We start from the raw sequence: 26,761 nt of genomic DNA, 5'->3' as shown, positions 1-26,761 counted from the left end.
GATTTAAAAGACCCATCTGCCTGGGACTTCCCTGGCGGTCCAGTGGTTAGGACTCCGTGCTTCCACTGCAGGGGGCGTGGGTTCCATCCCTGGTCGGGAAACTGAGATCCCACAAGCCACGCAGCGCCCTTGTTGCCCTCATCTGCCCTTGTTGCTTTTCACATGCGATGCCAGCAGCGAGTCCTGCGGGAGAGGGGGGAGGCCTGGCGGGAGGGGCAGCGGCCATGGACGTCCCACGGTGGCTCCTCCAGTGCTCAGCTCTGTGACCTTGGAAAGTCACTATTTTCTGCAAAATGAGAGCCTAGGGAATGATCTCTAAGGTTCTTTCCTACTTGGACATTTTGAAGTGAATGGAATTACTGTCACTGCTCTAGACCTGGCCTATAGCAATAAAGTATAATATAACTCAGTTTTAATTTTTGGCCGTGGATGAGTTTTTTTTTTTTTTTTTTTTGGTACTTTCAGAGAAACCTGCATGGTGGTGGTGGTTTTTGTAGTACGTGTGCACGGCACAAAATTCAAATGTTAGAAAAGCATATAAAGTGACAAGTCTCCCTCCCACCCAGCCACCAATTTCCCGTTGTCGGAGGCAACCACCATTAAGCAGATTCTTCAGTATTCTCCCAGTGTATTCGCTCAGATGTAAATAAACATACCTACCTGCCTGTCTACCTACAGATGAATTTGCACAGATGGTAGCTCATCCTACGTGCTTTTTTTCATCTTTCCTTTTAACACCTAACGTGTCCTTAAGAACCTTCTTTATTGGTCCGTAAAAAGCTGCTGCCTCCTTTTCAATGCTGCTATGTTTTGTGGTGTGGGTGTGCCAGAATTCATGGGTCCAGTCCCCTGCTGATGAATATTCCACTGTGTCTCGTCTTGGCTGAGTGGATGACCTTGAAGATACACCATGGGGCACATGTGTGACAGTAGGTCTGTAGGATAAATTCCCCCGAGTGGAATTGCTGGTTTAAAGGGTGTGTGTCCATTTTTAACTTTGACACTCTTGCCCAAGTATTCTCTTCAAGGCTGTGGTAGTTCATCCTCCAGTGATGTGGTGTGGGGACTGCCCATTGCCTAACTCCCTTTCACCGTAGTGAGTGTTCAGACGTTTTGATTACTGCCAGTCTGGTAGATGGAAATGGTATCTCATTGTAGTTTTAATTGATATTACTGTTGTCAGGAGTGATGTTGAATGTCTTCTCATGTGAGCAGGAGCCATTTATAGTTCCTTTTCTGTGAATTGCTTTACCTTTTCAAACCATTTGCCAAATTTCTATTTGGTTGTACAGCCTGTTTTCTCTGGGTATGTATATACGTGTTTAAATGCACAAAGGTCCTGGAGAGACACACCAACAGCATGCTTCTGGGGAGGGGACCGAATGGCCTGGGGTGTAGTTAGAGGGTACACAAGTCTTACATGGAATGCTCTTTTATTTTCACCAGAAGAGTTAACTCATGTATTTATGTGATTAAGCATAACATTTTAAACACTATAGGATAACAGGTGCATTTGTTCAGTGCAAACTGAACTGTGAAAGGCAGGTTACACCAGACACGGGCAGCCCCCAGGAGCTCTGGGAGAACCGTGGGAACTGTGAATCCACCTGCCCGCTGATCCCAGTTTTGGCTTCTTAGATTCTGACAGGTGAAGACTGGAATGCTGTGATGTACGATGGCATTATGGCGTACGGGGGCCCGTCGTCTTCGGGAATGATCGTCTGCATCTACTTCATCATCCTCTTCATTTGCGGTAACTGTATCCTTCAGCCTTCAGGCTGACCTGGGCCGCCTTGTTGACCGTGTCGTGTTTGCTGTCTTCCTCTCTGAGTTTCCCCGTGGCGATGGTGGTATCCGTTGTGGTGGGGAGGTGAGTGCCCTCACCTCACTCCTGTGCCCTCTTTCGCTGTTGCTAGGGCAGCACAGGAGAAGCAGAGTCTCAGTTAGGCTTTGAGGAATGACAGCAGCCACGGGAGGGAGCCTGAGATGGCACGTAGGCTGCACCAGTGGTCACCCACTCAGCATGACGTCCCGTCTCCTGTACAGGTCCCAAGGGGTGGCTTAGGGCAAAGCCCTGTTATTCTCCGCGCCATCACCCTTGAGGGTGTAGGGAGGAAAAATGTCTCTCTAGCTTCCAGGTTCTTTTGGCTGGCTAGTAATCAAATTGAGGTAAGACAGATTAAGAGGAGGAAAACAAATTTAATTTCATACAACATCCCTTGAGCTGTTTTCCCCTTCATCTTCTCTGGCTTGTTAGTGAATTTTCTTCAGGGTGGAAACCCCAGTGCAAACCTATGGGGACAATGCTTTGTTCTTCAGTGTATTCTATGGAAGTCCCTCTCTCAACACATAGAAATCCTAGGAGTCTCTCATGCAGCTCCAACAGCCCTGCTGCAGGGAACCACCCTGCCCCCCCTGCCCAGAGGGCAGCTCTCCTGCCAGGCTCTCTGCATATGCCTCCTACTGCCTGTGGGTCCTGCTGGAGTTTAGGGTGGCATTTCTCCATCTTCTCAACTAGATGAGAAGCTTCTTGAGTCAGCGATCTCTTTTTGTATTCACATGTCTCGTGGCTTACACCACAGGGTCATGCACACACAGCCCTTGGTCAGTGTTTGTTAAATGAATGATCAGTATTTTCTTTTTCTGCTCTCCTCGTGATTAATTCTTTAGGCCACAGCCATATACTGGCCCTAATCTGCAGAGAAGTATTCCCTGGCCACTTTCCAGTTAGATATTGTGTTTTCTTTGTAGTACATGTATCACTCTCTGAAATCCTTAAGTAGTTTATGTTCTGTCCCCCCCCCCCCCCCCAGCTAGAATAGATGCTACTTGGGAGCTTGGACTCCAGTCTGTCCTGTTTCCTCCCATGTCCCCAGCACCCAGAACGGTGCCTGGCACGTCAGAGGTGCTTGACAGATGTTTTCAAATAGATTCCACAGCACACCACTGTTTAGGAGGGTCTGGTGGGTAATGCTTCTAAAAACAGATAATGGGTATTTGCTCTTGGAAACCAGCTGTTACAAACTTGTAAGATTTTCCTGTGGTTTATTACTCTGCATTTTCTTTCTACTACCTAAAAGAATCTAGTGTCATTGTAAGACTAGAGATGCAGTATTTCTTCATTGCGATCATTAGTAGGGATTCTCAGTGCAGTTATTCCCGGCACTAATCGTTTTCTGAGCCATGATTACCCCACGTCCGTCAGAGGAGAGCTCGTGTTGCCAAGCCGTCGCCCAGCCCAGGACAGACTGCTTCCCCAGGCTCCTTGCCACTCTGTCTAAAAAATAATCCTACTGTATCAAAGGTGTTTTGAAAGTCTTCACAGAATCCACTCACATTTCTATCCTCCTTAAAGACTTGAATAGGTCAAGCATGACATCCCCTGGAAGCCTGCTCATTATCAGCGCCTTGTTAGGTTATGTTTGTTGACATGTTCAGCAATCCGCCTGAGAGTTCAGATTGCGGAGGGCGTGTGGGACCATGCTGTGCCTCTCCTGTGTCGGGGTCCCTGGGCTCCCGTTGTCTTGCATGCAGGTGGTGGTACGTCAGCTAGAGGGAAGCATCAGTCAGAGAAGGGAGTCGTCTTGACCTATTTATTGCCCTCTGATCCCTGTGCTTCTCCAAAATGTACTTAACTGCTAACAAGTAAGAAACAGGCATCGTCTGATTTGGGAACCTTATTCAGGATATTTTTTTCAGTCATTCAAGGAAACCACACATAGAACATTATAGTAAGAGCCAAAAACCTGATAACTTGTTTAGTCACCTAACTTTTTACTCTTTGCAAAAATGAAATTCAACCACAATAGTCTAAGATAACAGCCACCGGGGGACAATGCAGAGGAGCAGTCCAGCGCCATCGGGCAATAAGGCAGGCGTGCTGGAGTCAGTCAGTGTTTGTGGAATGAGTGAATGCATGAGGTATTCGCAGACTCGGAAGGTCATTTCAAATAAGAAAGGCTCAGGCTGCCTTGTGCGATGGGATCATCATTTGAATAATGTGTAGCCTTTACAGGGTCTTATTTGGAAAGGACACCCCAGATAGATATGTTGTGGGTGTGAGCGTTTTAAAATAAAGAAAACAAAATGCATAAAGCGAAATGCAAAATGCATAAAAACAACACGCTTATGTTATAGATTGTTTTATGCAATGTGTGTCATAGCCATAGACACCTAGATGTGTAGACACATGTGCAACAGCATATACATGCACACACATGCACACACATGAAGGGGAATGTTGGCGTTCGTAGGTTTTCATGGGTTTTGGTGAATCTTAATTTTGTTTTTGGCCAGCTTATCTTCTACAGGTTCTAGTTCTTTTTGAAAAAAATGGGACTCTGGTCTCCTAGCTTTACCAAGTGAACATAGCACTAAGGGACAGTTACTTGTCACCAGCCTCCTGAACATGGGGGTGTTTCATTGCCATTATTGACCATGTGTAGCTGCACTTAGAACCGTGTTGCATCCTTAACATTTTCAAATTAGATATTCTACTGAATGTCTTCTTGGCCATTGCTGTAGACAATTTGGCTGATGCTGAAAGTTTGAATACTGCTCAGAAAGAGGAAGCTGAAGAAAAGGAAAGGAAGAAGATTGCCAGGTAACCCCATTTTCACCTGGGCGGCTGGCTGAGGGGTTTGACCCGGGGAGCCATTCGCAGGTGGGGCCTGCGGGGGCACCCGGCTGCACAGCAGCTGCAGCTCCTGTGCTGCTGCTTTGTGGGGATCCTGGCTGGTCCTGTGGGGCCGGCCAAAGAGGATGGACTCTTGGGCAGAACCCAGGCCCTTGGCTCTCACCCCCTCGGAGCTGAGAGTAGGAGTCACACGTCCCCATGCTTAACGAATCACTGCAGTTAATTTTGGCGTCATAAAATAAATGATGCATTCCATGCTGATTAGCTCTTGGATGAGAATTTTAATAAGATGATCTGTATAATGAATCCAGTGCAGTGAGGTGAACAGGAAGCTCTGGGTGTGGGTCGTGCTATGTTCTTGCTATTAGGGTTGTTTCCAATTAAATTCTGTCCTTCACTGGGCCACTGTTGATTCAGAATCCTGATTAGCTTTCTTATACAAAGCAGTATGGTTACTTGGTTTTTTTTGTTCTCTTCTCTGTAGAAAAGAAAGCCTGGAAAATAAAAAGAACAACAAACCAGAAGTCAACCAGATAGCCAACAGTGACAACAAGGTAGATGTTACATTCTCCACTTTGTTTCAGAATGATTCTGTTGATATCACCATAAATGTACCCTTTACACCATGACAGCGTTGTGTGTGATATTTTGGAGTAGTGAAAGTGTGGTGCCCCGTCATCGACACTGGCTTTCCAGGGGTGTCTGAGCTGGTTGTTAACAGTATTTCACCAGAGAGCTGGTATGATGCATACTGAACTGGTCTGACCGCTTATTTTTTCTTGATTGGAATGATGTGGTCAGGCCTGACCTGCGTCAGTATCTTCTCAGTGGGGATTAAAATCAAGGATTGCTGAAAGATGTCTGTCCCCAGAGCGCGGGTGTCTCAGGATCAGAGGGTCTGGGCGCTCAGGGCCCTACTGTGAAACTTCGTGCACCGCGTCAGCTCCGGATTTTTCATTAATTTGTTCATTTATTCAGTGAGTCAGTAAAGACTTTTTGAGTGGTGACTGTGTGTCAGCTACTGGGGATCGGGAACGGCCGAGACCAGCGAGGTCCCTGCGTGCGTGGGGCTCTCAGTGTGGCGGGGCGGCAGGAATCTGTAAGGCGGTTCTCACGTAGCGTGGGTGCCAGTGTTGGGAGAGGGGGAGGCATGGGTGGGGCTGGCTGTCCACGGCTGGGCAGGGGTTACACCAGTTTGCTCCTCATCTGCCCTCAGACCTTCTGTTTTCAGCAGAGTCACCATCTGGGGGCACCTGCTGTCCCGACACACTTACATACAGCGCACACTCCGGAGACAACTCCTCTGCCCCGTGCTGAACGGCAGGGTTGAGCCTTTACTTGCCCCTCTCAAGTCCGTTTAAGTCAGTCTCCGTTCCTCCCAAGACCCCTCTGTCTTCCCAGGTCACCATCGATGACTACCGAGAGGAGGATGAGGACAAGGACCCCTACCCGCCTTGTGATGTCCCGGGTATGTGGCGGAGGCCAGAGACGGGCCCTCAGCGCATGAGCCACGTGTCTTTGCTCTCACTCTGATCGGCGGCTGAGTCTGCGGCTGGCTGGCCCAGCTGGGCACACGCGGGGCTGCCGAGGCCGCCGAGGCCACGGGTGCAGTCCCCTCGTGGGCCGGTTAGCTCTGTTTTTCTCGTGGTTGCCGGCGGCTTATGTAACCTAGGCTCCAGCGGGTGGGGAGAGAACGCGTAGGTGGAGCAGGGCAAGCCCACACTGGGCTGGGACATCTCTCTAGAAGACGGCCAGTTATCAACACTCACCTGATACTTCCACCTCGACTGGGGCCTTTACTGGCTGACGTAGGAGGAACCGTGGAGTCAGGGAGCCTGGGGGCCTGTGTGTGACTTGAAACCCCACACCGTTTTTCAGGCTGAAGCAGAGCACGGGGCTTGCTGGGGAAGCAGCAAGATGCTGGGGGGATGGGCAGTGAGAATCCCACAACTGCCACCTTCACCTTCGCCCAGATCTTAAACTGCTGGGGCCTCATTCCCACAGCTACGCATGCTCACCAGACGGGCCCGCTTCTCAGCCCCTCCCCACCCCCACATACTCTCCGTTCGGATTTGGAAGGGTTTTGATTAATGTAAGCTGATAGATGATGTTAAAGTTTAAGCCAAATATTCGTGTGAAATTGAGGATGACCATCGAAACCCAAATGCAGTCTTTGTTTATTTCATGCCTAAAAAAAAAGTGTCTCCTTTAAAGTAGGTGAAGAGGAAGAGGAGGAGGAAGAGGACGAACCCGAGGTTCCTGCTGGCCCCCGTCCTCGCAGAATCTCTGAGTTGAACATGAAAGAGAAAATCACCCCCATCCCCGAAGGGAGCGCTTTCTTCATTCTTAGCAAGACCAACCCGTAAATATCCCCTTTCTAGTTGCGCAGCTGCCCCGTCTCCCCCAGGACCCTACAGGTTGCTTGAGGGGTGGCTGGGGATGGGGTGAGGGAAGATGGTTCTCAGTCCCTTTCTGCGCCTGAGCGTCAGGGCCCCCAGGCCCCCTCGGACCCCTGTCCTGCTCCAGCCTTGCCTTTGCCCTCTGTTCATCTCTTCCTAGCCTTCCTGTGCCTGGACCAGGGGCTTAGGGGTGTGACCAGGCCCTGGGAGAAGTGCTGTTCCAGATTCTCCTCCCCCCAACCCCTGCACTGGGGCAGCAGTGGTACAATACTGTGGTTCGGTCAGAGCCCACAGCTCTGGTGTGCCGTGAGTCGTCACCTGTGAAGTGTTTTCCATCCAAAGGACCCTTTCTTCACGAGGGGGCCTTCTGTTAAGATGCTGTGGGGGATGAGGATTTTGACCAACTTCTGCAGCGTATCTTCACCCAGAGATCCAGCTTAGTTGATTACTTTTCCCTATTGAGTTTGATGGTGATAAAGTAATAATCGCTCAGTGATATTGTATAGATGGTAGCTATTCAGTTCAGCTCCCTGATATCTTGCTTAAAATACATTTCTCTTGCTAAAATGATCAGGTGCTCACCAGGAACACGGTAATTACTCACAAGTACTGTAAGAGGAAGATGTGTATTTACTAGCTGGTTTCTAGGTTTTAAATAATCTGGTAAGGAGTGAAATGCCAGGGGGGAATCGATGGCTCCTGGAAAGGTTTCTAGAATTGCAGAAGCAGTTCTGGGCTGTCAGCGAAGAACTCCATAAATTCACAGGCTCCAGGGAGACATAGGTGGAAAGCAAGGGGGGCTGCAGTCTTACAGACTTGAAGACTGGATGGTAGTCTTTATCATTCATCACCATTGATAGTTTGGGTATGTCTTTTAAAAAGTTATTCAGCCGACTCACTGACATCTGCAGCTCATTGCGTCTGCCTATATTGGAGGAATGGATTGATTTTCCCCCAAAACTTTGAGCACTCTTGCCCTCACAGCACTGGAAGGCCTTCCCTAGGTGCTGATGGCTTGCAGGCCCTCCAGGGACAACATCCCAGCATTAAGCAACCCCAAAGGGGAAGATTTGAAGCAAGGGGTCACCTTCATATAAAGTGGACTCCAGTTTTTAAAGTGAAAAAAAACATTTCAAAGGAAAACCTACATGTATTCTATAGACCAAAAAAAAAAAAAAAACCAACTTTAAATTCTGAAGTCAAATATCGAGGCTAAGGGAAGTCAGGCACTAACTGCACTAACTAGCCCATGGGACATCAGGGGCATCAGGAAAGGCTCTGATGGCCTGTGGCGCTGTCGTGAGAGCCAGGGCTGGGGGCGCTGAGCACGTGCAGTGGCATCCTTCTAAGATTCTTGCGTGATGGTGTAACGTCCACTTGACTTTCTCAGAAGTACTTGTTGCGGGTCGACTCCCCCTCCTCCCTGCAAAAATAGCACTTATGACAGAATCTCCACATAACAGGAGATTCCACCAAGCCTCACTTACCATGGTCATGTTTTGATACAGCCCAACTGCTGGGATTGCTCCCATTCTTTGTGAGCTGTTGGGATGAGCTCTGACCTCGGTCTCTGTTCCAAGGCAGGGAAAGGAAGCAGCTGGGCTTCACGTTATGGTAGGGCTATGTCACCCTCAGACCTGGATTGGAATTCTGCCCCTAGTCCCTACTATCTGGGTCACCTTTTTTTTTTTTTTGGCCACACCGCTTGGCTTGTGGGATTTTAGGTCCCTGACCAGGGATCACACCTGGGCCCTCGGCAGTGAGAGCATAGAGTCCTAACCACTGGACCGCCGGGCAATTCCCATAGCTGGGTCGCCTTAAGAAAGTTCTTTCACAGGCTGAAGCCTCAGTTTCTTCACCTTCAGGAGGACGATGTCCACACTTTTAAGGACTTAGTGAATGGTCTCTGCGGCGTGTTCATACAGAGCACTTGGGGTCTGCCGTCCTGGGGTTTCCAGGGGCTGATGGTCCCGTGGGTCCGTTTGCTGGGTGGGGGCTTGGGCGGCACAGGGACAGCTGTCCTCCACCTGGTTCGTCGCCGCGGAGTGGCCCTAGTGTGCCGGGGGCCTGGGCCCTTCTGGGGCTGCGTCCATGCGGCGGCTTTCCCCGCAGGATCCGTGTGGGCTGCCACAAGCTCATCAACCACCACATCTTCACCAACCTTATCCTCGTCTTCATCATGCTGAGCAGCGCTGCCCTCGCCGCCGAGGACCCCATCCGCAGCCACTCCTTCCGGAACACTGTAAGCCCCCAGCGAGGACGGCAGGGCGGGGCTCCCCGGGTCGGCGCTGAGCTCTCGGGCAGAGGCCGCGTCCGTGCATGGTCCGCAGGGGCCGTGAGGGTAAAAGCTCAAGTGGGCCTCTTGTTCACCTGTAGGCATTTTCTTTCAGGTTTGTCAGTGCCAGAGGGGTTTTGTTTTACGGGCACAAACCTTTATTGAATCGTATATTTTACACCTCGTTTCAAATATTCTGCAATAACTGAGTATTTTCAGGGGCTTCGCTTCTCTACCTCTCTGTTCCTTGCTGCCAACATTTTGGTCCCTCTTTCCCCCTCCCTGGTCCAATTCACATGCACACCTATTTTGAGATTCCCGCCTGGTGGCAGCGTCCAGCAGGAGAGAAAGGAAAATTGAAACCAGGTGTGTCACGTGCCCGGGAGCTCTTATGTAGGGTTGGCAGGAAGACTTAAATGCACAAAGCTACTTGGTTCTGTTACTGACAAGAAATACAAGTTAGGGAGATGACAGATGTGGACCTGAAGGGTTCAGTGGAGAAGAACTAAGTTTTGGCTAGTTTGGGGCAGGAGGTGGCTTTACAAAGAAGACCAGCAGAGGGTTTAGTCTCGTCTTTGTAATCAGTTTCGTAATTTAGGGCTGGCTCCCTTCCCCAGCATCGATGCTGGGCAGAGACTGGTACCTAAATCAGTTCCTGCCTGAGCAGTTCAGTCTCAGCAGGTCAGCTGTCAGCACTGAGAACAGTCCAGAGGCGAGACAGCTTCAGAGGACGGTAGCCTGTTGACCGCCCGGCCTCAATACCATAGCACAGTTTCAGATGATCGCCCAGAAAGCTGCCCGGGGAGGGAGGCCCGCAAGTGTGCGAGGCCGTCAGGGGTCGCTGCCTTGCCTGGTTGGTACCTCTTTCTGTACAAGAGATTTTTAGAGATTTGTGTATTTAGACAAATCACCAGATCAGTGTCCCACGATTTCAGTTGTGACAACCAAGCCCTGTGCTGTCTTTTCATTTCCAGTGCTCTTGGTTTGAAGCCTGGCAAACCCAATCTATCAGATTGCTGAAACTCGGGCACCCTGATACGAAGATTAAAAGATCTTCCCCTCAAAACGTGTGGGTGTTGTAAAGATGAAGGCCCTGAGCCTGTCTCAGTCTGTACTCAGAGGTTAGGGCTTTTGTTAAGATTCTCGAGGCTGTCTCAACACTCAGATGGAACAAGGCCCTCAGTGTCACTGGTTCCATCCTAAAGATGAGACACAAGGGGGAAAAGCTGTTTGGGAAAAAAATACCATTATGTGATGGACTAGGTCAGAAGCTAGTCCTAGAACACAGATAGACAAAGAGTTAATTTACATGCGGGCCTCATGTTCTAATTTTTTATTGTAATTACTTCCCCATGGGTTTATTTCCCTGCCACTTTTCCCAAGAATGTTATTGTTCTTTTTTAATAGATGTACATATGTATGTGTGTCTTGCTTTTAAAATACCACAGTGTTTTTATTTGACCGTAGTCAGAACGCTTAACATGAGATTTTCCTTGACAAAATTTTAAGGATACAAGACAGTATCCTTAACCTTGGGCACCATGTTGGATGGCAGATCTCTGGAACTCACTCACCTTGTGTGACAGAAACTTTACCCATGTCCACCTCCCCCAGCCCCTGACAGCCGCCATTCTGCTTTCTCTCTGCGAGTTTCACTACTTTAGATACGTCATATAACTAATATCATGCAGTGCTTTTTTTTTTTTTTTTTTTAACCTTAGCTGATTCATTAGTGAAAAAGAGAAAGGAGGCAGAGTGAGGAAAGAACAACCTGAGTCCAAGAGCTTTGACCCCGGGTACCAGGCTGAGCTGTTGGCTTGTCGGCAGCTGTGTCATTCTTGGCTACCCATGTGCTTTCAGCAGGCACGGCCCTGCTGCGACCTCAGAGGGGCTAAGGAGGAGGGGCAGGGTTCCCCGTGGGCAGCCTTGGTAGTGTACTGGGAAAGACCTTTCATTGCCTGGCCAGAAGCACAGATACACAGAAGGGTTCCAGCAAAATTTATACATCCCCAAATGGAAACAGTTTGGAAAATGAATAATACTGTCTGAAGAGAGAGAACTTCAGCGAGGAGGGCTGCCTTTGATACAGAGGTCCTCGCCTTAGTGTAACAGTAGTAAGGACTCCCTTGGGGTGGGTCCCACACGGACACAGCAGGGCCCGTGGCTCTTGACTGGCATATCGGAGGCCTGGCTTCCCGCTCAGCGACGCAGAGACTGGCCGCGTGGGCTGAGCAGCTGCCCCTGTTCTCAGCATCCACATCTGTGAAATGAACGGAGTTGGCCTGGGTGGGCTCCACGGGTTATCTTCCAGGGCCGCTCTCTTCAGTTCCCCCAAACCACAGAGCCCAGTGGTCATGCAGATAAGCAGCCAAGACGGCCTCTTCCAGTGGCAGAGTCTCGGCTGCTGTGTTTGTGGCTGAGGATTCCCTGTGGGCAGCCTTAGTCAGGCCCACTGTTGCCCACCTGCCCGCCCTCCAGCCCCCATGGCTCTGAGGAGAAGCAGGGACACCAGAAGGGGTTAGCAGGACTCCACTGGTTGGAAAGTAGACAGTATTCTCAGGAATGCTGATAAAGTGGCCTGGACCATCATTCAGAGGCCAAGTCAGTCCGTTCTTTGAATGGGCCCGGCAAGGAAAAAACCTGCCTTGAGAGAGAGAGCGGTGTTAGATGCAGAGCAGCGGGCAGGAGGAAGATGATAAGTGAAACTCTTCCTTGCAGATTTCTCCAGCCCAGCACATCGGTGGGGGAAGGGTGTTTGCTCCCTGATTGAATGGGCTGGAATTGGAGGGGGCACGTGGCCCCATTTGGTGCCACTAATAGCTTTGTTTACATTTTCCCTCCAATCCCAAGTTCAGCTGAATGACAGCATATTTCATTCTACCAAAAAGGCAGTTAAAAATCTAAAATGTGTGTGAGACTAATTTATCTGGTGCCACAAGTTACTTACCAGCATAGTGTTTTCATAAGTGAGCCTCTGTCTGCCCAGAACACGAGGCTGGGGCGGGGGGGGGTGTGGAGAGGTGTCAGCAGGAGTGGTTACAGGAGGTAAGTATCCCCAAAGCTCTTGGTTGGACCAAGGTGGGGCCCTTTGAGCATCTCTGCACTTTCCTCCAGGGTGGCAGGCATATCCCGGGAGAACGGGTCTCTGACCGCTTGTGGGCGTGTAGCTGTCGGGGTTTGTCCGGATGCCTTTTTCTCATCGCCACGTGTTGTGCCTTGCAGATACTGGGTTACTTTGACTATGCTTTCACAGCCATCTTTACTGTTGAAATCCTGTTAAAGGTAATGGCTTTTTCATTGATCCTCGCATACTCTAAAGCAGCGGTAGCAATAACGGTGGCAATTCTTTGTTTACCTTCCAGATGCTAGGTTATGCAGATTATGTCTTCACTGGTACTTTTGCATTTGAGATCGTTTTGAAGGTAACAGGTGCCACAGGAGTGTGTTTCAGGGGCCTGCTCCTGTGTGTGACACACGGCCAAGACGCGTGACGTGCTTTTGGCTATTTTCAGTTTTTGTCCTCTGTGATCAAGCTCTGCTTTTTTTTTTTTTTTTTTTTTTAATCAAAGGATTTTTTTCCTGTAACCATTCAACTTGTTTTTGCTGTTTCTTTTTAACCTTTGAATGCATGTAGGAGCTACTTTGGCTTCCTAATAGTGATTGGAAATTATATTTTGCTCCTTTTTTAATGTCCTCTGAAATGTGTCAACTGATAACAGATACAACACTCTGTGTGAACTTTCTTCCACCCTTCTTAACATCCAAGTCAGAGGAAAAGCATTTCTCCTGCGAAGGGAATGTCTCTCTTCTCATTTCTTTGACTGCATTATGTTTTCAGTGCCCTAAAAGAGTAACACACTATTTTCTTGCAACGGGATTTGCAAGATAATGTGGGTCTCTTTGTGTTAAGATATATCTGTTTTAATGGATGGGCTTACATTTACACAAACGAACAGAGCACCCTCTGGACAGGGGGCCCGGAATGTGCTGCCCATGCATGAGTTGCCAGTTGCCGTTGCTGCATGTGGTTTGTGTACTGGTTGTGAAGGCCACCCTGGGGAGAGCTCATTCCTATGTACTCAGAGGTCTGGAGACCCACAGCAGAGAGCCCAGAACCCCAGACTTGCTGAGGGGCATGCGTCCTCGCAGTACTGGGACAACGTGGCCTGGGACAACTGTCAGGGCAGTCATCTCCTAGCGGAGAGACAAGCTGGGGAATGAGGTCTTGGAACCACAGTTTCTTTAAACCATGTTGAGGTTTTTGTGTGTGCATCTCAGGACAAAAAACGAAAAAAAAAATGTATTTTAATGTACCGTGGAACTTGGGCTCTTCACAAAATCTTCTGTCAAATGAAACCTCAGTTAACCTTTCAGGCAATAGGGTATTTAGTTATTTTCTCTCTCTCTCTCTTTTTTTTTTTTTTTTGGTTAATGAAAATACTAGCACAAAACCAACCAACCAACCTCTGTTTAAACCCTTGTTAAAAATCTTCTAGGCATTTGAGTTCATTTTCCTGCCTTTAGGCCAGTAAATTTGGTTGACGGTTGTCCTAAGTGAGATGCTGCCTGGGTCAGAGAGCAGATTCTACCTCCGTCTCCGCGGTGATGGGCGTTGGTGCAGAAGGCACAGGGCGTGGGGTGCAAGGACACTCACCTGGCCTCTGCTTCATCCTGAGCTGCTTTTTTTTTTGGCAATTTGCCTTCTCCTCAAACTGAACAGGAAAATGTTACCTTTAGCCTGTTAGCCTGGTTAATTGAGGTTTTACTTTCCACACTTTTAAGTTGTTCAATGCATTTAGTTCCTCTTGGGCTTCAGGGCAAAGAGATACAGGTTTATTTAAAAGAAAAAAACCCACATTTATTGCTTTTCAATTTCTATATATTTGCCTCAGTGACTTAAATCTTCCAAATCAATCCTCATTTTGAAAGTATCTCATAGAGTGGAAAATGAGCTAAAACAAGAAGGATTCAGAAAATGCAGAATCTCTGAGAAGCAGCTGACATCGAAAGAGTGGTTCCTGGTGGTCTGGGGAGGATTTGGAAGGCTGTTTGGATACTGGGTTAAACCATTTGAAGTGGCCTTTTTTTGGTAGGTTAAAGAGGGTTAATTATTGGCAGTTCCATATGGGCCAGTATAATTAGCTCCCAGCTCTGCCTCTCCTCTCCTGTACTTATCTGAAACTTCTCCCATCTGTTTTTTTAAAGAAGCAGTAACTCCATGTATTTTGCAGTTTTTATTCTGGAGCACTTCCTCACTAAGCTCCTTATTCAAGAAGCTCAGTGGGGAACCTGCGGTGTGGGCTCCGGGCACCCGGGGCCGTGACTTAGCAGGTGACGGCTTCTGAGCCACACCTGGCACGTGCTAGAGTAGCTGGACTTGGAGGAGCCTCTAAAATGGGTGCATCACTAAGGGCTGTTAGGAGCAATACGGGGCCTGGGAAAACCATGCAAGTTTCTATATCAGCGGAGCATGTGAGCCCGGGGCTCAGGCACTTCTAGCCCCACTTGGGAAGTCTGGGTTGGAGCAATGTGGGCTCTGCTGGGGTCTCAGAAGGGCTGGAACTGGCGTTTTGTGGGGAAGCCAGGTTGTCTGGGCAGCGATTACATCCTGACAAACCTGGTTAAGTGGACTCTCTGCTGAGACAGAGCCTTTGGACATGCCAACGATATATTCATAATTGAAATTTGTTTTCACTCTAATAATGTCCAGTGAAATAATTGCTCTCTTCTTTTAAAATGTATAGGAAATCAGCTGCCCCTTTTCCATTTTTGAACAAAGCATTCGATTGCTCTGCCCTGTTGGTTTACATTTCTGGCTTCCTAATGCACACTTGTTCATAAAGTCATACTTTGCTCAAGCTTTTGTAAAGAGCCCAGGTTTCTTTTCCTCTGCAGAGAGAAAACAAAACAAAACAAAACACTAAATCACTCATGATTCTGCTTATAGATGACGACTTTTGGAGCTTTCCTCCACAAAGGGGCTTTCTGCAGGAACTACTTCAACTTACTGGATATGCTGGTCGTTGGGGTGTCTCTGGTGTCATTTGGGATCCAGTAAGTATTCTGGGGCGTGTGTGAACGTGTGTGTACAGGACTGTTGGGCAGGAAGGTCTATGTGAGGAAGCTTAACATAATTCATAAAGCCTAGCCATAATTTTAATTATGGCATTCGGTTATCTGGGAAAGCTTAATTTGTGCCCATGCCAGAAAGCATTGGGACGACTCATGCTTTCTTGTGTTTCTGTTTTTCTTTTTATGCCCTCTGCTGGGTTGTGCTCATTATTCTCTGTGATATTTTTTTCAGAAGAAGGTGAAAGAAGTCTAGACTAGGAGGGAGGGCAGCTGGACTCTAGTTTGGGTTCTCCAGGGGCTGGTCCAGGGCCCGGGGCTGGCGGGGGCTCCTCTCCCAGGATCTCGGTTCCCCCTCTATACAGGAGGGGTTGGACGAGGTGACCTCTCAGGCCTTTCCAGCTTGGATATTGAAGGCTTCCCTTCCTCTCCAGGATAAATCAGCTGCTATGACCCTTTTCTTTTGGCATCTAAAATTTTTAGCTAGAAGGGGCCAAAGCTGCAAGTCAGAGCCCCAGGGCCTTTCCATGGCATTGAGAGATTTCTGGTGGGGAACAGCCCCAGCTGTACACTGCCTGCCTGCCGTACCTGGGGGTTTGGGGCAGAGGCTCCAGTGGGAGCGTCCAGGGGTGGCCTTGCTTTCCTGCTGACTCTGAAGCACCTCTGCTCAGGTGCTGACCATCAGTGCCCCCCATATGAGAGCACGTGTGTGCACATGGCCTCTGAACTAAAGGGAAATGAGAGGCTCTATCCCCCTCAGAAGGGGGAGGACCCCTGCCTGAAGCTGCCCTGTGTTAAAATCCTCTTCCTCACCTCCCATCAGTACCCAGTGAGAGGGAGCCATGTAGTCACAACTCGGAAAGGCATTCTCATGAGTATCTTTGCAACGCCTGTAAGCTCGCAGCTGTGCCTGCGCTCTCCAGCTGCCGCCTCCCCCCCCCCCCATATGCTAACCCCATACCCACTTGGGACTCACCTGATATCACCTCTATGGGGCCTTCCCAGACTCCCCAAGGCGTGTTCCCCTGGCTGCCTTCCCTCTGTTGTCACACCTACACGCTGGCTTGCGGTTGCCCATCTCTCCCGCCCAACAGCGGACTCCTTGAAGGCCAGAGAAGCCCAGCACCAGGGCACTGCAGCAGGCCTCCAAACTTAGAAAACCAACCAAACCCACGCAACTCAGCCAAGTACTGCCTAGCGTTTACATCAGGTGGAAAGAATAAAGCAAACTCCTAAGTTGTGTCTCTGCTGCATTAGTTGTGTGCCTGTCAGGGTCTCTGAGAGCGCGGGGGGCCTGGCTTAGGAGGTGCCACGGAGCGTGGACCGGGAGGAGGAGACGCATCCTCGTGTGTGGGCCGTGGGGAGGGATTAGCCCTGCTGCACGTGGACCCACCATAGTTGTACTAACGTGAAATCATCTCGCGGTATTTTACCCACTGTAATGCTCTCTGCTGGCTTGCTTTCCTCTGCTCTCTCCCTTAGATCCAGTGCCATCTCTGTTGTGAAGATCCTGAGAGTCTTACGGGTCCTGAGACCGCTCAGGGCAATCAACAGAGCAAAAGGACTTAAGGTTTGGATTCCTCTCCAGGCTGGGCTGGCTTCGGTTGGGGTTAGCTGTCATCACGGATTTTTCTGGGCCGGGACTGGGTTGAGGCCTGATGGATTTTCCAGTGGGCTTTGCCTTTGAAAAGAACATTTCTAACCAATAAAGCTGCCTCTGCTAAGTGCTGGTAGTGTTTTTCCAGTTATTATTTTACTCACAGACTTAGAGAATGATCTTATGGTTACCAGGGGGGGAAGGGTAGGGGGAAGGATAGATTGGGAGTTTGGGATTGACATGTACACACTGCTATATTTAAAATAAAATGCCTTTCCATGAAAAAAATTATTATTTTTAAAATTTTTTGTTAATTTAAGATGTTTTTCTTTATTTGATTACTGTTCATCATTACTTTTTTCATTATTAATAGTAGTCCTTTGGGTTTCTTTTAGTCTTTAAATCTATTCTTGTGCGGTTTGTACAAAAGGCCAGAGGGTTTACATTTTCCTCAGTCGTCTTATGGGGTACAGGGCCCTGTGGGCCTGTGTGCCAGGCAGTGCTGTACCCCATGGCATTTCTTCTGACTGAGCTCACTGCTTTGGAGGAAGCCAAGGAGGGACCTGCTTACATGGCGTTCCTCCCAGGTGGCCATAATGCACTGGGGGTAACTCCATAGATAACTACCTGAAAAACGAAGCATAAGGAACTGTCAGGTAGGAAAATAATATAAAAATGCATACAATCATAGAAAATCTTGGCTGGTATTAGTTCACCCCGTGGCTAAAATAACACAGGGAAGTAATGCTCCCCTGTCGCCTCCCCACCCCCTCTCCCTAGCACGTGGTCCAGTGCGTCTTTGTGGCCATCCGGACAATTGGCAACATCATGATCGTCACCACCCTCCTCCAGTTCATGTTTGCCTGCATCGGGGTGCAGCTCTTCAAGGTACAGGGAAGGGCCTTCAAGCATGCAGCCCAGCCCATCTTCTTCAGGCGGAGCCCACATTTGACTGTCTGTCTGTTTTGTATCCAGGGAAAGTTTTATCGATGCACAGATGAAGCCAAAAGTAACCCCGAAGAATGCAGGTGAGTGTCCTGAATGTGGGAGTGGGGAATTTGGAAGAACAGATAAAAAGCTTCAAGAATCCGCTCGTGCTAGGATTTCAGAAGTTTTTTGTTGTGGAGGACAAGAGGCCTGAGAGCTCATCTCATGGCTGGAGTGATGGAAGGGTTTTGTTTTGAGGTGAAATTCACATAACGTAAAATCAACCATTTCAAACTATACAGTTCAGTGACATTTCATACAATCACATTGTGGAGGGAACACCACCTCTGTCTAGTTCCAAAGCTTTTCATCACCCTTAAGGCATGGACAGATGACTTCTGATGTTTGGTATAGAATCAGTAAACTGGGGGAGGGAGTGGGCACTAAAACCTAAAATAACAATTATGAAATGCTCCCCAAAAGCTCCCCCTACGGCCACGTATCCAACTTTTTCCTCAAACCAGAACTTGAAGCTTAACTTCCTGGAGTTCAGGATCTGGCCACCCTCTTCTGACAGGTCCCAGGATGCTTCTTTCTCCTTGCTCCCATCACCCACATCTTGGCCATATGTTCGCTCACAATAATGGGCAGAGGAGAGAGCAGGTGGCATATACTCATTCCTCTTATCCCAATGCATCCAGAAGACTACGAAGGTAGACACGGAGACCATTGCCTGAAGTTCTGAGACCTTAGAAGCATAGACGTCCCCGTGTCCCTGTCCTTTTGAGATGTCACCAGGCAAGGCTGGCCTGCTTGCACTGTGTTCATTGAGGGTTTCTTTTCAGCAGAAGGTGCAGTCAGAGAGCACCAAAGGCCATGTGACTGTGGCAGTGCACCTCAGGGGCCCCGGTCACCCCGTTCATGCTCTGGGGGGTGGGGGAGGGGCACCCACGGAGGTGACAGCACAGCAGCTGTGCGAAGATGCTTTCCCTTCCCTCACTAAGTCGGCCTCCTCATCTGTGAAATAGAGACATTCTAGGAGAAATATTGTGTGCCAGCGATTATAGAATTGTTTTGGAAAGAAAACTGGGAATACTGTTAGTATAAGAGAAGGAATTTGATTAAAACTAAAATGTAGATTAGAGGATGCCTGGGCTTGTTTCCCAGAGCTTGTGGAATTCTGCATGGCCAAAACTTTCGGTTCTTCATTGCGCATTTTGAGGCCATAATATAAGGGACGGTTCTTGTTCGGTAGTTTTCATTTGTGATCAGGCTGGGTGTCTGCCTGGTCACTCTGGAGAATACTCATTTAGTCATTGCTGCACGGTTATTTGAACCGTAGAGTAGGCTAAATGCAGGGCAGGATATGGAGAAACGCAGGCTGTGCCATGCTCAGAACAGTGGCCTGGCCGGCGTAGGGATCGGGCAGTGTGACCGATTCCACATCCTGCCAGGGTGACCGCCCACTTCCTTTCCTCTCTAGGGGGCTCTTCATCCTCTACAAGGATGGGGATGTCGATAACCCTGTGGTCCGGGAGAGGATCTGGCAAAACAGCGATTTCAACTTTGACAACGTCCTCTCAGCTATGATGGCTCTGTTCACGGTCTCCACGTTCGAGGGCTGGCCCGCGTGAGTACCGAGATCGTGTGTCTCCCAGGGGCGCTCCTGCTGCTTCACGGGCACTCTGGGCTGAGCCGGCTCTCCTGGAGAGCGAGTCCTGCTGCTTTTCTCCAGTTTTGTAGGCCTTTTCTATGACTTTTTAACTTTGGGCCACTTATCACTCACTTCCTGGCCCACAGGGCTCCTCTGTCGGATTAGGCAAAGGATTAACCCCTGTGGGCAGCCAGGACTCTCGGATTTGGGAAGCTGGGATGGTGGAAGGGGGGTATCTCTCAGCGGGCTCCTGGGGGACATCGCTGGATGTGGATGGGGAGTCCCCAGAGGTATTTTTCAGGCCAGCTCCTGTGTCACCTCATCAGTAAAGCTGCCACTACACTGTTCCTAAAGAGGTCCTTGATAGTGTCCCAGACCGTTCATTCATTTGTTCATTCACTCCTAGTCATGTACTAACACGTGCCATTGTGCCACGTCTTTCACTGCCGTGCTCGCTGGCTCATTCATAAAGTGTGCTCTTGATACCAGCTCCATGCAACATGCTGTGCTAAGCCCTGTGGAAGAAACAGAGCTGTCTAGATGTGGTTCCCCCTTTTAAAGCCCACATTTAGTCAGTGTCCTCAGCCAAGCCAAGCAGGAGGGTTCTGGTGTGGCAGAGACATGCAGCATAGGGTCCTGAGGAATGGCTAGGATTTTGATGGCTGAGGCAAGATAAGTGGAAAGAAGGAAGAAGGTAGAATACAAGAGGAGAGCTCTTGTACCTTTGTTGTTCTCTGCTCTCTGATGGCCCCCCAGCTCCTGCCACCAGAACATATATATGTCAATAGAGTTCTGAATGTCAAGTTCTCATGCCCAGAGGAGGGTGGTCAGGCTGGCAGGGCTCTCTGGATGTGTGGGGTGTCTGTGAAGTAGAAGGACTGTTGGGTGGGGCTTGTTCATTGGTGGATTGGTCCTGCGAGAAGAGGAGCATGGAGTGAGAGCCTGCACTCTACAGAGGCACGAGCTGTCGTCTCAGGTTTTACACACTGCGCTTCAGGAAATCTGGGTGGCAGCTGCCACCAGGGATGGCAGGGAAATGAACAGACTTGGGGCTTGGGGATCAGGGGAGGTGGGCTCAACTCCTGCTCTGCCCCCGGGACTGTGACCTTGGCACTTAGATCCCTCTCTGAGCTTCCGTAAGACAAGGACGACAGTAGGTCCACCTTTCCAGATGGACGTGAAACCTAGCACGGTGCATGCCTCGGGTGGGTGCCTGGAAGGGCCGAATCTGCATCAGAACGAGCGCCCATTGAATTGGAGGCTGTTGCAGTAATTGCCCCTCTTTCTGCTCAGAGTTCTGCCCGGCACATACTTAATTTTAGTGCCTGTTTCAGTTTGGGGAACCTCTCGTAGTTCTTTGGAAATGCCCTGGCCGCTCGCTCGTTGTCTTGCGTTTACAGCTTTTATTGCCACCAGTGTCTTCCATGTGATGTCCTTCCTCTCTTCTGTCTGTGACTAGAAAGGAGCATTATTGGATATTTGTAAAATCTTTTCCAGTCTTCAAAGCAATCAGTCAACAAATATATCCCAGGTGTTCCCTCCGCCACATGCCGGGCTGATGGGCCTAATGCTCAAGAGGCTTCCTGAGGGACCTCCACGTGTCCCGGGGCCTTGGGGTGGGCTCCCAGCGAGGGATCCGGCCGTCAGTGCCCACAGAGGCGGTCAGAAGCCAGCGGGGCTGGGCTGCTGGCCGAGCGGCGCTGGCGCTCACTGAATCCTCTGCTCTCCAGGTTGCTGTACAAAGCCATTGACTCGAACGGAGAGAACGTCGGCCCCATCTACAACTACCGCGTGGAGATCTCCATCTTCTTCATCATCTACATCATCATCGTAGCATTCTTCATGATGAACATCTTTGTGGGCTTCGTCATCGTCACGTTTCAGGAGCAGGGGGAGAAAGAGTATAAGAACTGTGAGCTGGACAAAAATCAGGTTAAAGTCACACACTGTTTGGGCTTCTGTCCCTTGAGCCAAAGAGGACTGATTTCTCTTTTGACGGCTTCCTGCACGTACAGAGAAGGGTGCCCACCTGCTCTCTGTCCCTGGGGCTTGGGCCCTGCTCACAGCACACTCTCAGCCACTGTGGGTCATCAGCGTGGAGAGTTAGTTTCTCAGATGCAGATTAGGCTGTAATTTTGAAATTTACCCCCAGACATGTGAGTGAGAAGTCAGGATACCTAGGCCACCTTCTGTGGTCATGACCCACTAGTGACAGCTCAGAGTCATGTAGGATGGTGTGGCCTGGGGCCAGAAAGCACCCAGTGACACTCGCACAGTCCCTCCCAAGGGATAGCCTTTTATCTCCTCAACCTCGGGACTATTGACGTTTGAGGCTGGATAGTTCTTTGTTATGCTTGCTGTGTGTGGTTGAGAAGCCTCCCTGGCCTCTACCCACTAGATTCCAGTAGCACCTTCTGCCCCCCACCCTCATTCCCGCTCCATTTTTGGTGACAACCAAAAACATCTCCAGACATTGTCAAATGTGCCCTGGTTGAGAACCACTGACTTAGGAGGAAGTACCCTATCACGCCACCGGGAAAGTCGCTAACTTTAAACTTGGGACTCAGATTGCACTGGCATCGCTCTCTTGATCTAGCACCTTGTTTTAACCAGTCTGTTAGGTGCAGGGGCCTTTGGCTCTGATCGTGTGCTGATGCGAGGGAGCTGGGAGACCTGTCTGGTCCTGTTCTACCTGCACCTGCTCTGTGACTGTGGGTGCCTCCACCTCCTGTCTGGGCTGTCTCCCTTCTCTCTAAATTGAGGGCATTAAGGAGTTACTTTTAAAGGTCTTTTTCAGCCCTAAAAGATAGTCTGTGAGATCGAGATTCTGTTCTGGGAGTTTCCCCCAGGCCCTCTATCAGTAGCCCTCTCTGTGTGATGATTACATAGAGAGCAAGAATCATCTGCCAGCCTGGGCTTCCTGGCGGGAAGTCGCCGTGCATGGTGAGGCCGTCTGTCTCAGGCTGCAGCATCTCCACTGGGGGAAACACGAGGACAGCTTGGTTTATAGGAAGACGTTGCTGTGAGTTGTCAGGGCGTCCCTGCAGATTTTATCAGTGACAGTCTGAGGGAGGCCTGGCCCAGCTCTTCGCCCCTCCCGACCCCCGCCAAGGAAGAAGAGTGTCAGGGCAAGACCTAGGCAGAACCAGAGCTGAAACTAGGTCACCACGAGGTCCAGGATAGGCTCCAGTCGGGGGTCCCAAGAGTCAGCATGTGAGGTCACAGCAGGGCCAGGTCCTGGACAGAGAGAGCCTGTGGTCGGTCTGGGCCTAGGAGCAAATAGGGTATGATGCTGAAATGGCTTTCGGGGCTGGAGGCTCCCTCCAGGCTTGCTGCAAAGGGCGGACCCGTCTCGGCCCCAGCATCAGTGGGCGGGGCAGTGCTCTGGCCATCATCACGGACCACGTCCTGGGGGTTCTAAGATGAACACGACAAGCTCCTGAGCCTCTAAAGCTCTCAGACAGACACACAGCTCACTCACCACTAGACACTTAGGGTTAACACGCTCGTTCTGGCTTCTGGTGGGCGTCTTGTGTGGGTCCATCCTGGAGCAGCCATGGGACCTCCAATCTCAGGGAGTCAGCCCAGCCCCTCTGGTTCTTGAGGATTTCCTTGCCTCTCATTACTTGGCTTCCTTCCCTGGGCAGGAGAACTACAGATGCACTCCACCAGCATCAAGGAAGGGGAGGGATAAGACGTGGGTCAAGGCTTTGCATCTCTGCTTAATGCACCGCAGGACCTCAGTCTTTTAATAAGTGAAATGGAAGCAAACTGGGTGCTCTGCTTTTACCCTCAAAGGCTGCTGTGAGGACCAGATGAGGTGATGGAGCTGGGGGCCCTTTGTCAGTGATGCTGAGTGGTACCTGTGCGGGTTGTGCTGGCGGTTTCCCCTCGTTCTCACTCCCTCCCAGTAGGTGTGCACCAGCTTTTCAGGGCAGATGAGAACTGTGTCCTTCTTCCATAGACGTGCTCAGGATCCCCGTTGCTCTTTTCTGCCGTTGCAGCGTCAGTGTGTTGAATACGCCTTGAAAGCACGTCCCTTGCGGAGATACATCCCCAAAAACCCCTACCAGTACAAGTTCTGGTACGTGGTGAACTCCTCGCCTTTCGAATACATGATGTTTGTCCTCATCATGCTCAACACACTCTGCTTGGCCATGCAGGTAAACATGGAGACAGCCGCGTGGATCACGTCTGGGCCTTCGGTGCAGCCCCATGCCCCAAATTCTGAGGGTGGAATGCCGCCCCCTCACAGGAGGAAGGGTTTGATTATCTGATGAGTGTGGGCTGTAGTTTGGCCAGACTCCTATTCTGGCTAACAGTTGCCATGGCAGGAGTTTACAGTCACTCTTCTGCGTAAGAGACTGTACAGCGTGAGCACAAGTGACATTTCTGTGGACCCCTAGCATGGCTTGCAGGCCTGTAAACCTTTACTGTGGGCTTCTGTGGCCAGGGAGTGGTTGTGGACTAAAAGCTCTGTCTGTGTGGAAATGAGCAGGCAGGGTCTTCAATCCTGACTTGACTCCTTAGCAGCTGGGTGACCCGGGGAAAGTTATTTAAATCCCCCGAGCCTGGCTTTGTCGATTGGTAAAGTGGGAAACAAAGTTTATGCTGGGTAATTTGTGTCAGGCACTTTGCTCTGGGCCTGTCACAGAGTGTCATTCCTGTCCTCAAGTCACTCTCAGCGTGGCAGTGGGGAGTCTTCTGGTCCGTGGAGTACTGAGTTTGACCTGCCTGACAGCGACTCTTTGCTCACTCTGGGAGCAAGGAGTGCAGCTCATTTCAATTGGCCACATTGGATTACAGGGTGGTATTGATAGTGAGCGTTTCCAGCACTTGCGTTGTCTAGTGGATATTGCACTAGGACAAGAGTGGCCAAGGTCTAGATTCAGTTTCCCACTGGCTCTAAGAACTTGAGCAAATCAAACCAACTCCCAGTGCTGTCTGGAAGATGAGTGTAAAGACAGCCAAGGGTACATTTTCTGGCCCTTTCCTCAAATATAAGAATTCCTTATGAATGAGGACCCTCTGCTGATGTAGGGAAAAGCATGGAGGCAAGATAACAGTGCCTTTGATTGAATATAGGCCTAAATGGCATATAATGTATCCTAACCAAATTCTACCTTCGTCCATAGACCTGTGGGTGTGTTCTGCATTGTGCCTGGGTCAAGGCCCTGAGTAGAAACCCTGCTGGGAGAAAGGGTGGATTCCCTTTATTCCGAGCAGAGGAAGTGGATGTCTTTCCCCTTCATCGTTCGGTCACCCTCATCTTGTCAGGGCCCCCTGCGCTTTGTGGGGGGCCAACCATGTGCCCTCACAGGGTCAGTGGAATCACTGGGAGGGGGTGCTGGACCGGGGAGGTTGCCTGCCTGTCCACGTGGCAGGCGGACGGGCGCCTGCAGGGGGTGGTGGGCTGGGGAGCCTCCTTTTGCGAGTCTGGAGTGGACCCCTGAGAACTGTGCCTCTGCTTCCATCCACAGCACTACGAGCAGTCCAAGATGTTTAATGACGCCATGGACATCCTGAACATGGTCTTCACCGGGGTGTTCACTGTCGAGATGGTTTTGAAAGTCATTGCGTTTAAACCTAAGGTGAGTTGCTGAACCCACTTGTCAAAGGCTGCAGCTGAATCACTCCAAAGAATCACCCACTTCCTGTTAGTCTTGTGTTATTGGATTATGCTGAATTGTTCTGGCCGTTAACTAGGTTATCACCTGAGAATGTTAAAATCTGATTAGGGCATCTGTGTACATATGGGAAAATAAATCTGTGAAAACGAAATCTCACAAAAACAATTCTGAGAAAAAGAAGAAGAGAGAATTAGGAATTTGCAGAATGGAGATTGTTTTGAAACCTGATTTTCTGTTTCTAGAAGAGTGTGTGTCAGACTGTCTCAGGGAAACTCGCCTCATTACTTGAGCATTGGAGACATTGTTTTCACGTAACCCATCAGAAATAATTCGGCCCTGATTTTACTTTTACATTTCCAGCATAAAGACTGGTTTTCTTTGTTCTTGGTCTACAGCATCTTTTTCCCCTTTTATGGAAAATTCTACCAGCTGCAGACCTCTCACAGCCATACCATCTTTCGTTTGTTTAATTTAGAAAAATTTCACTTGACTTTAAGACAAAACAAGACATGAGCATTTTAAACTGTGTTGGACTGCTCGCATATTATGTCTCCTTTAGGACAGAGTGACTCCAGTCCACAGTTGTCAACGTCTGTAGCATAAGAGACAGATAGTATAGTGTCGAAGAGCACGCACCATTCTGGGACCAGACTGGATTCAAATCCCCGAGCAAGTTGTCGATACTTCAATGCTCTGTGCCTCCATTTCCTCACCCATGAAATGAGGGCGCTGGTAGTCCTACTTCATAGGGCAGTTTGGAGGAGCAAGAATCACTCTGTGTGCCACGCTTACAAGAGTGCTCGACATGTAGCCCCATGCTGTAGACATGTCAGGACTGTTACTATGACGACCACCATCCCCATCATCAAGTGATGATGTTCCCTCATCCTAAAACCCTAGACGGAGGAGCAGATCCTGGCCGAGCTGTGAGACATTCGACCCTCAGTTTCTTTTCTAGCAAAGCCTCCACCCATCAGAGTTAGAGAATGAGTTCAGTGACCCCCGTGTCTGTTCATCAGGGTGTAAGGTATCTGACAACACTAATTTAAGTAAGACTCGGATTATGAAATGATGGTTTCACATACTCCATCCGTAAGTGGAATTCTAATTCAGAACTGTTCCTTTCTTTAATTTGAATTAATTCCTATGCAATCTTTATCAGATCTTTGTGGACCAAAAAGAAAGGACGCTTGTAAGTGATTGATCGGGGTGATTGCAGTGGGGTCAAACTTGGCATTTTTGCATGGCCAGATGCTAGTTACTGTGACTTGTCCATATCTCCACACATGCACATTCTTCCCCGCCCCACCAAACTCTTCTGAATTTCCTTTGAGATTTTTTGGTTTGCTTCCCTTTCCCCTTTCCGTCTTTGATCAACATTTGTCTGGACTGATGGAAGGGTTACACAATAAGGACTCCAAAAGCACTTGATCAAGGCAACATGGCACATATCTATGCAACATTTCCTAGATGCCCTCGCCGTGTCTTGCCCTGCCTGGTGATTAAGCTCTGAGAAGGCACATTTGCCCACGGCATGTGTGTGAGTCCGTGTGTGTCTGCGTGTGCACTGTCAG

The 26,761-nt window shown here is 49.5% G+C and overlaps 1 protein-coding gene across 4 annotated transcripts in view; it reads left to right on the top strand.

Moving 5' to 3' along the window:
- CACNA1D (calcium voltage-gated channel subunit alpha1 D) overlaps positions 1-26,761 on the top strand; it is a 322,525-nt gene that overhangs the window by 240,742 nt on the left and 55,022 nt on the right. For all 4 annotated transcript variants that reach the window (XM_057555475.1, XM_057555477.1, XM_057555479.1 and 1 more), the window contains 15 exons: positions 1,639-1,759; positions 4,489-4,603; positions 5,121-5,190; positions 6,038-6,104; positions 6,851-6,998; positions 9,148-9,277; positions 12,533-12,592; positions 15,258-15,364; positions 16,862-16,949; positions 17,757-17,864; positions 17,952-18,004; positions 19,387-19,533; positions 21,288-21,489; positions 23,562-23,720; positions 25,038-25,148. In XM_057555475.1, coding sequence (XP_057411458.1) covers positions 1,639-1,759; positions 4,489-4,603; positions 5,121-5,190; positions 6,038-6,104; positions 6,851-6,998; positions 9,148-9,277; positions 12,533-12,592; positions 15,258-15,364; positions 16,862-16,949; positions 17,757-17,864; positions 17,952-18,004; positions 19,387-19,533; positions 21,288-21,489; positions 23,562-23,720; positions 25,038-25,148 — 1,686 coding nt within the window. The remainder of the gene's footprint in view (positions 1-1,638; positions 1,760-4,488; positions 4,604-5,120; positions 5,191-6,037; positions 6,105-6,850; positions 6,999-9,147; positions 9,278-12,532; positions 12,593-15,257; positions 15,365-16,861; positions 16,950-17,756; positions 17,865-17,951; positions 18,005-19,386; positions 19,534-21,287; positions 21,490-23,561; positions 23,721-25,037; positions 25,149-26,761) is intronic.

The sequence above is a fragment of the Balaenoptera acutorostrata genome, chromosome 10 (genome assembly GCF_949987535.1).
Source record: "Balaenoptera acutorostrata chromosome 10, mBalAcu1.1, whole genome shotgun sequence".
Classification (NCBI taxonomy): domain Eukaryota; kingdom Metazoa; phylum Chordata; class Mammalia; order Artiodactyla; family Balaenopteridae; genus Balaenoptera; species Balaenoptera acutorostrata.
Note: the sequence above shows the minus strand (reverse complement) of the source record. Positions and strands in the feature narration are given on the sequence as shown.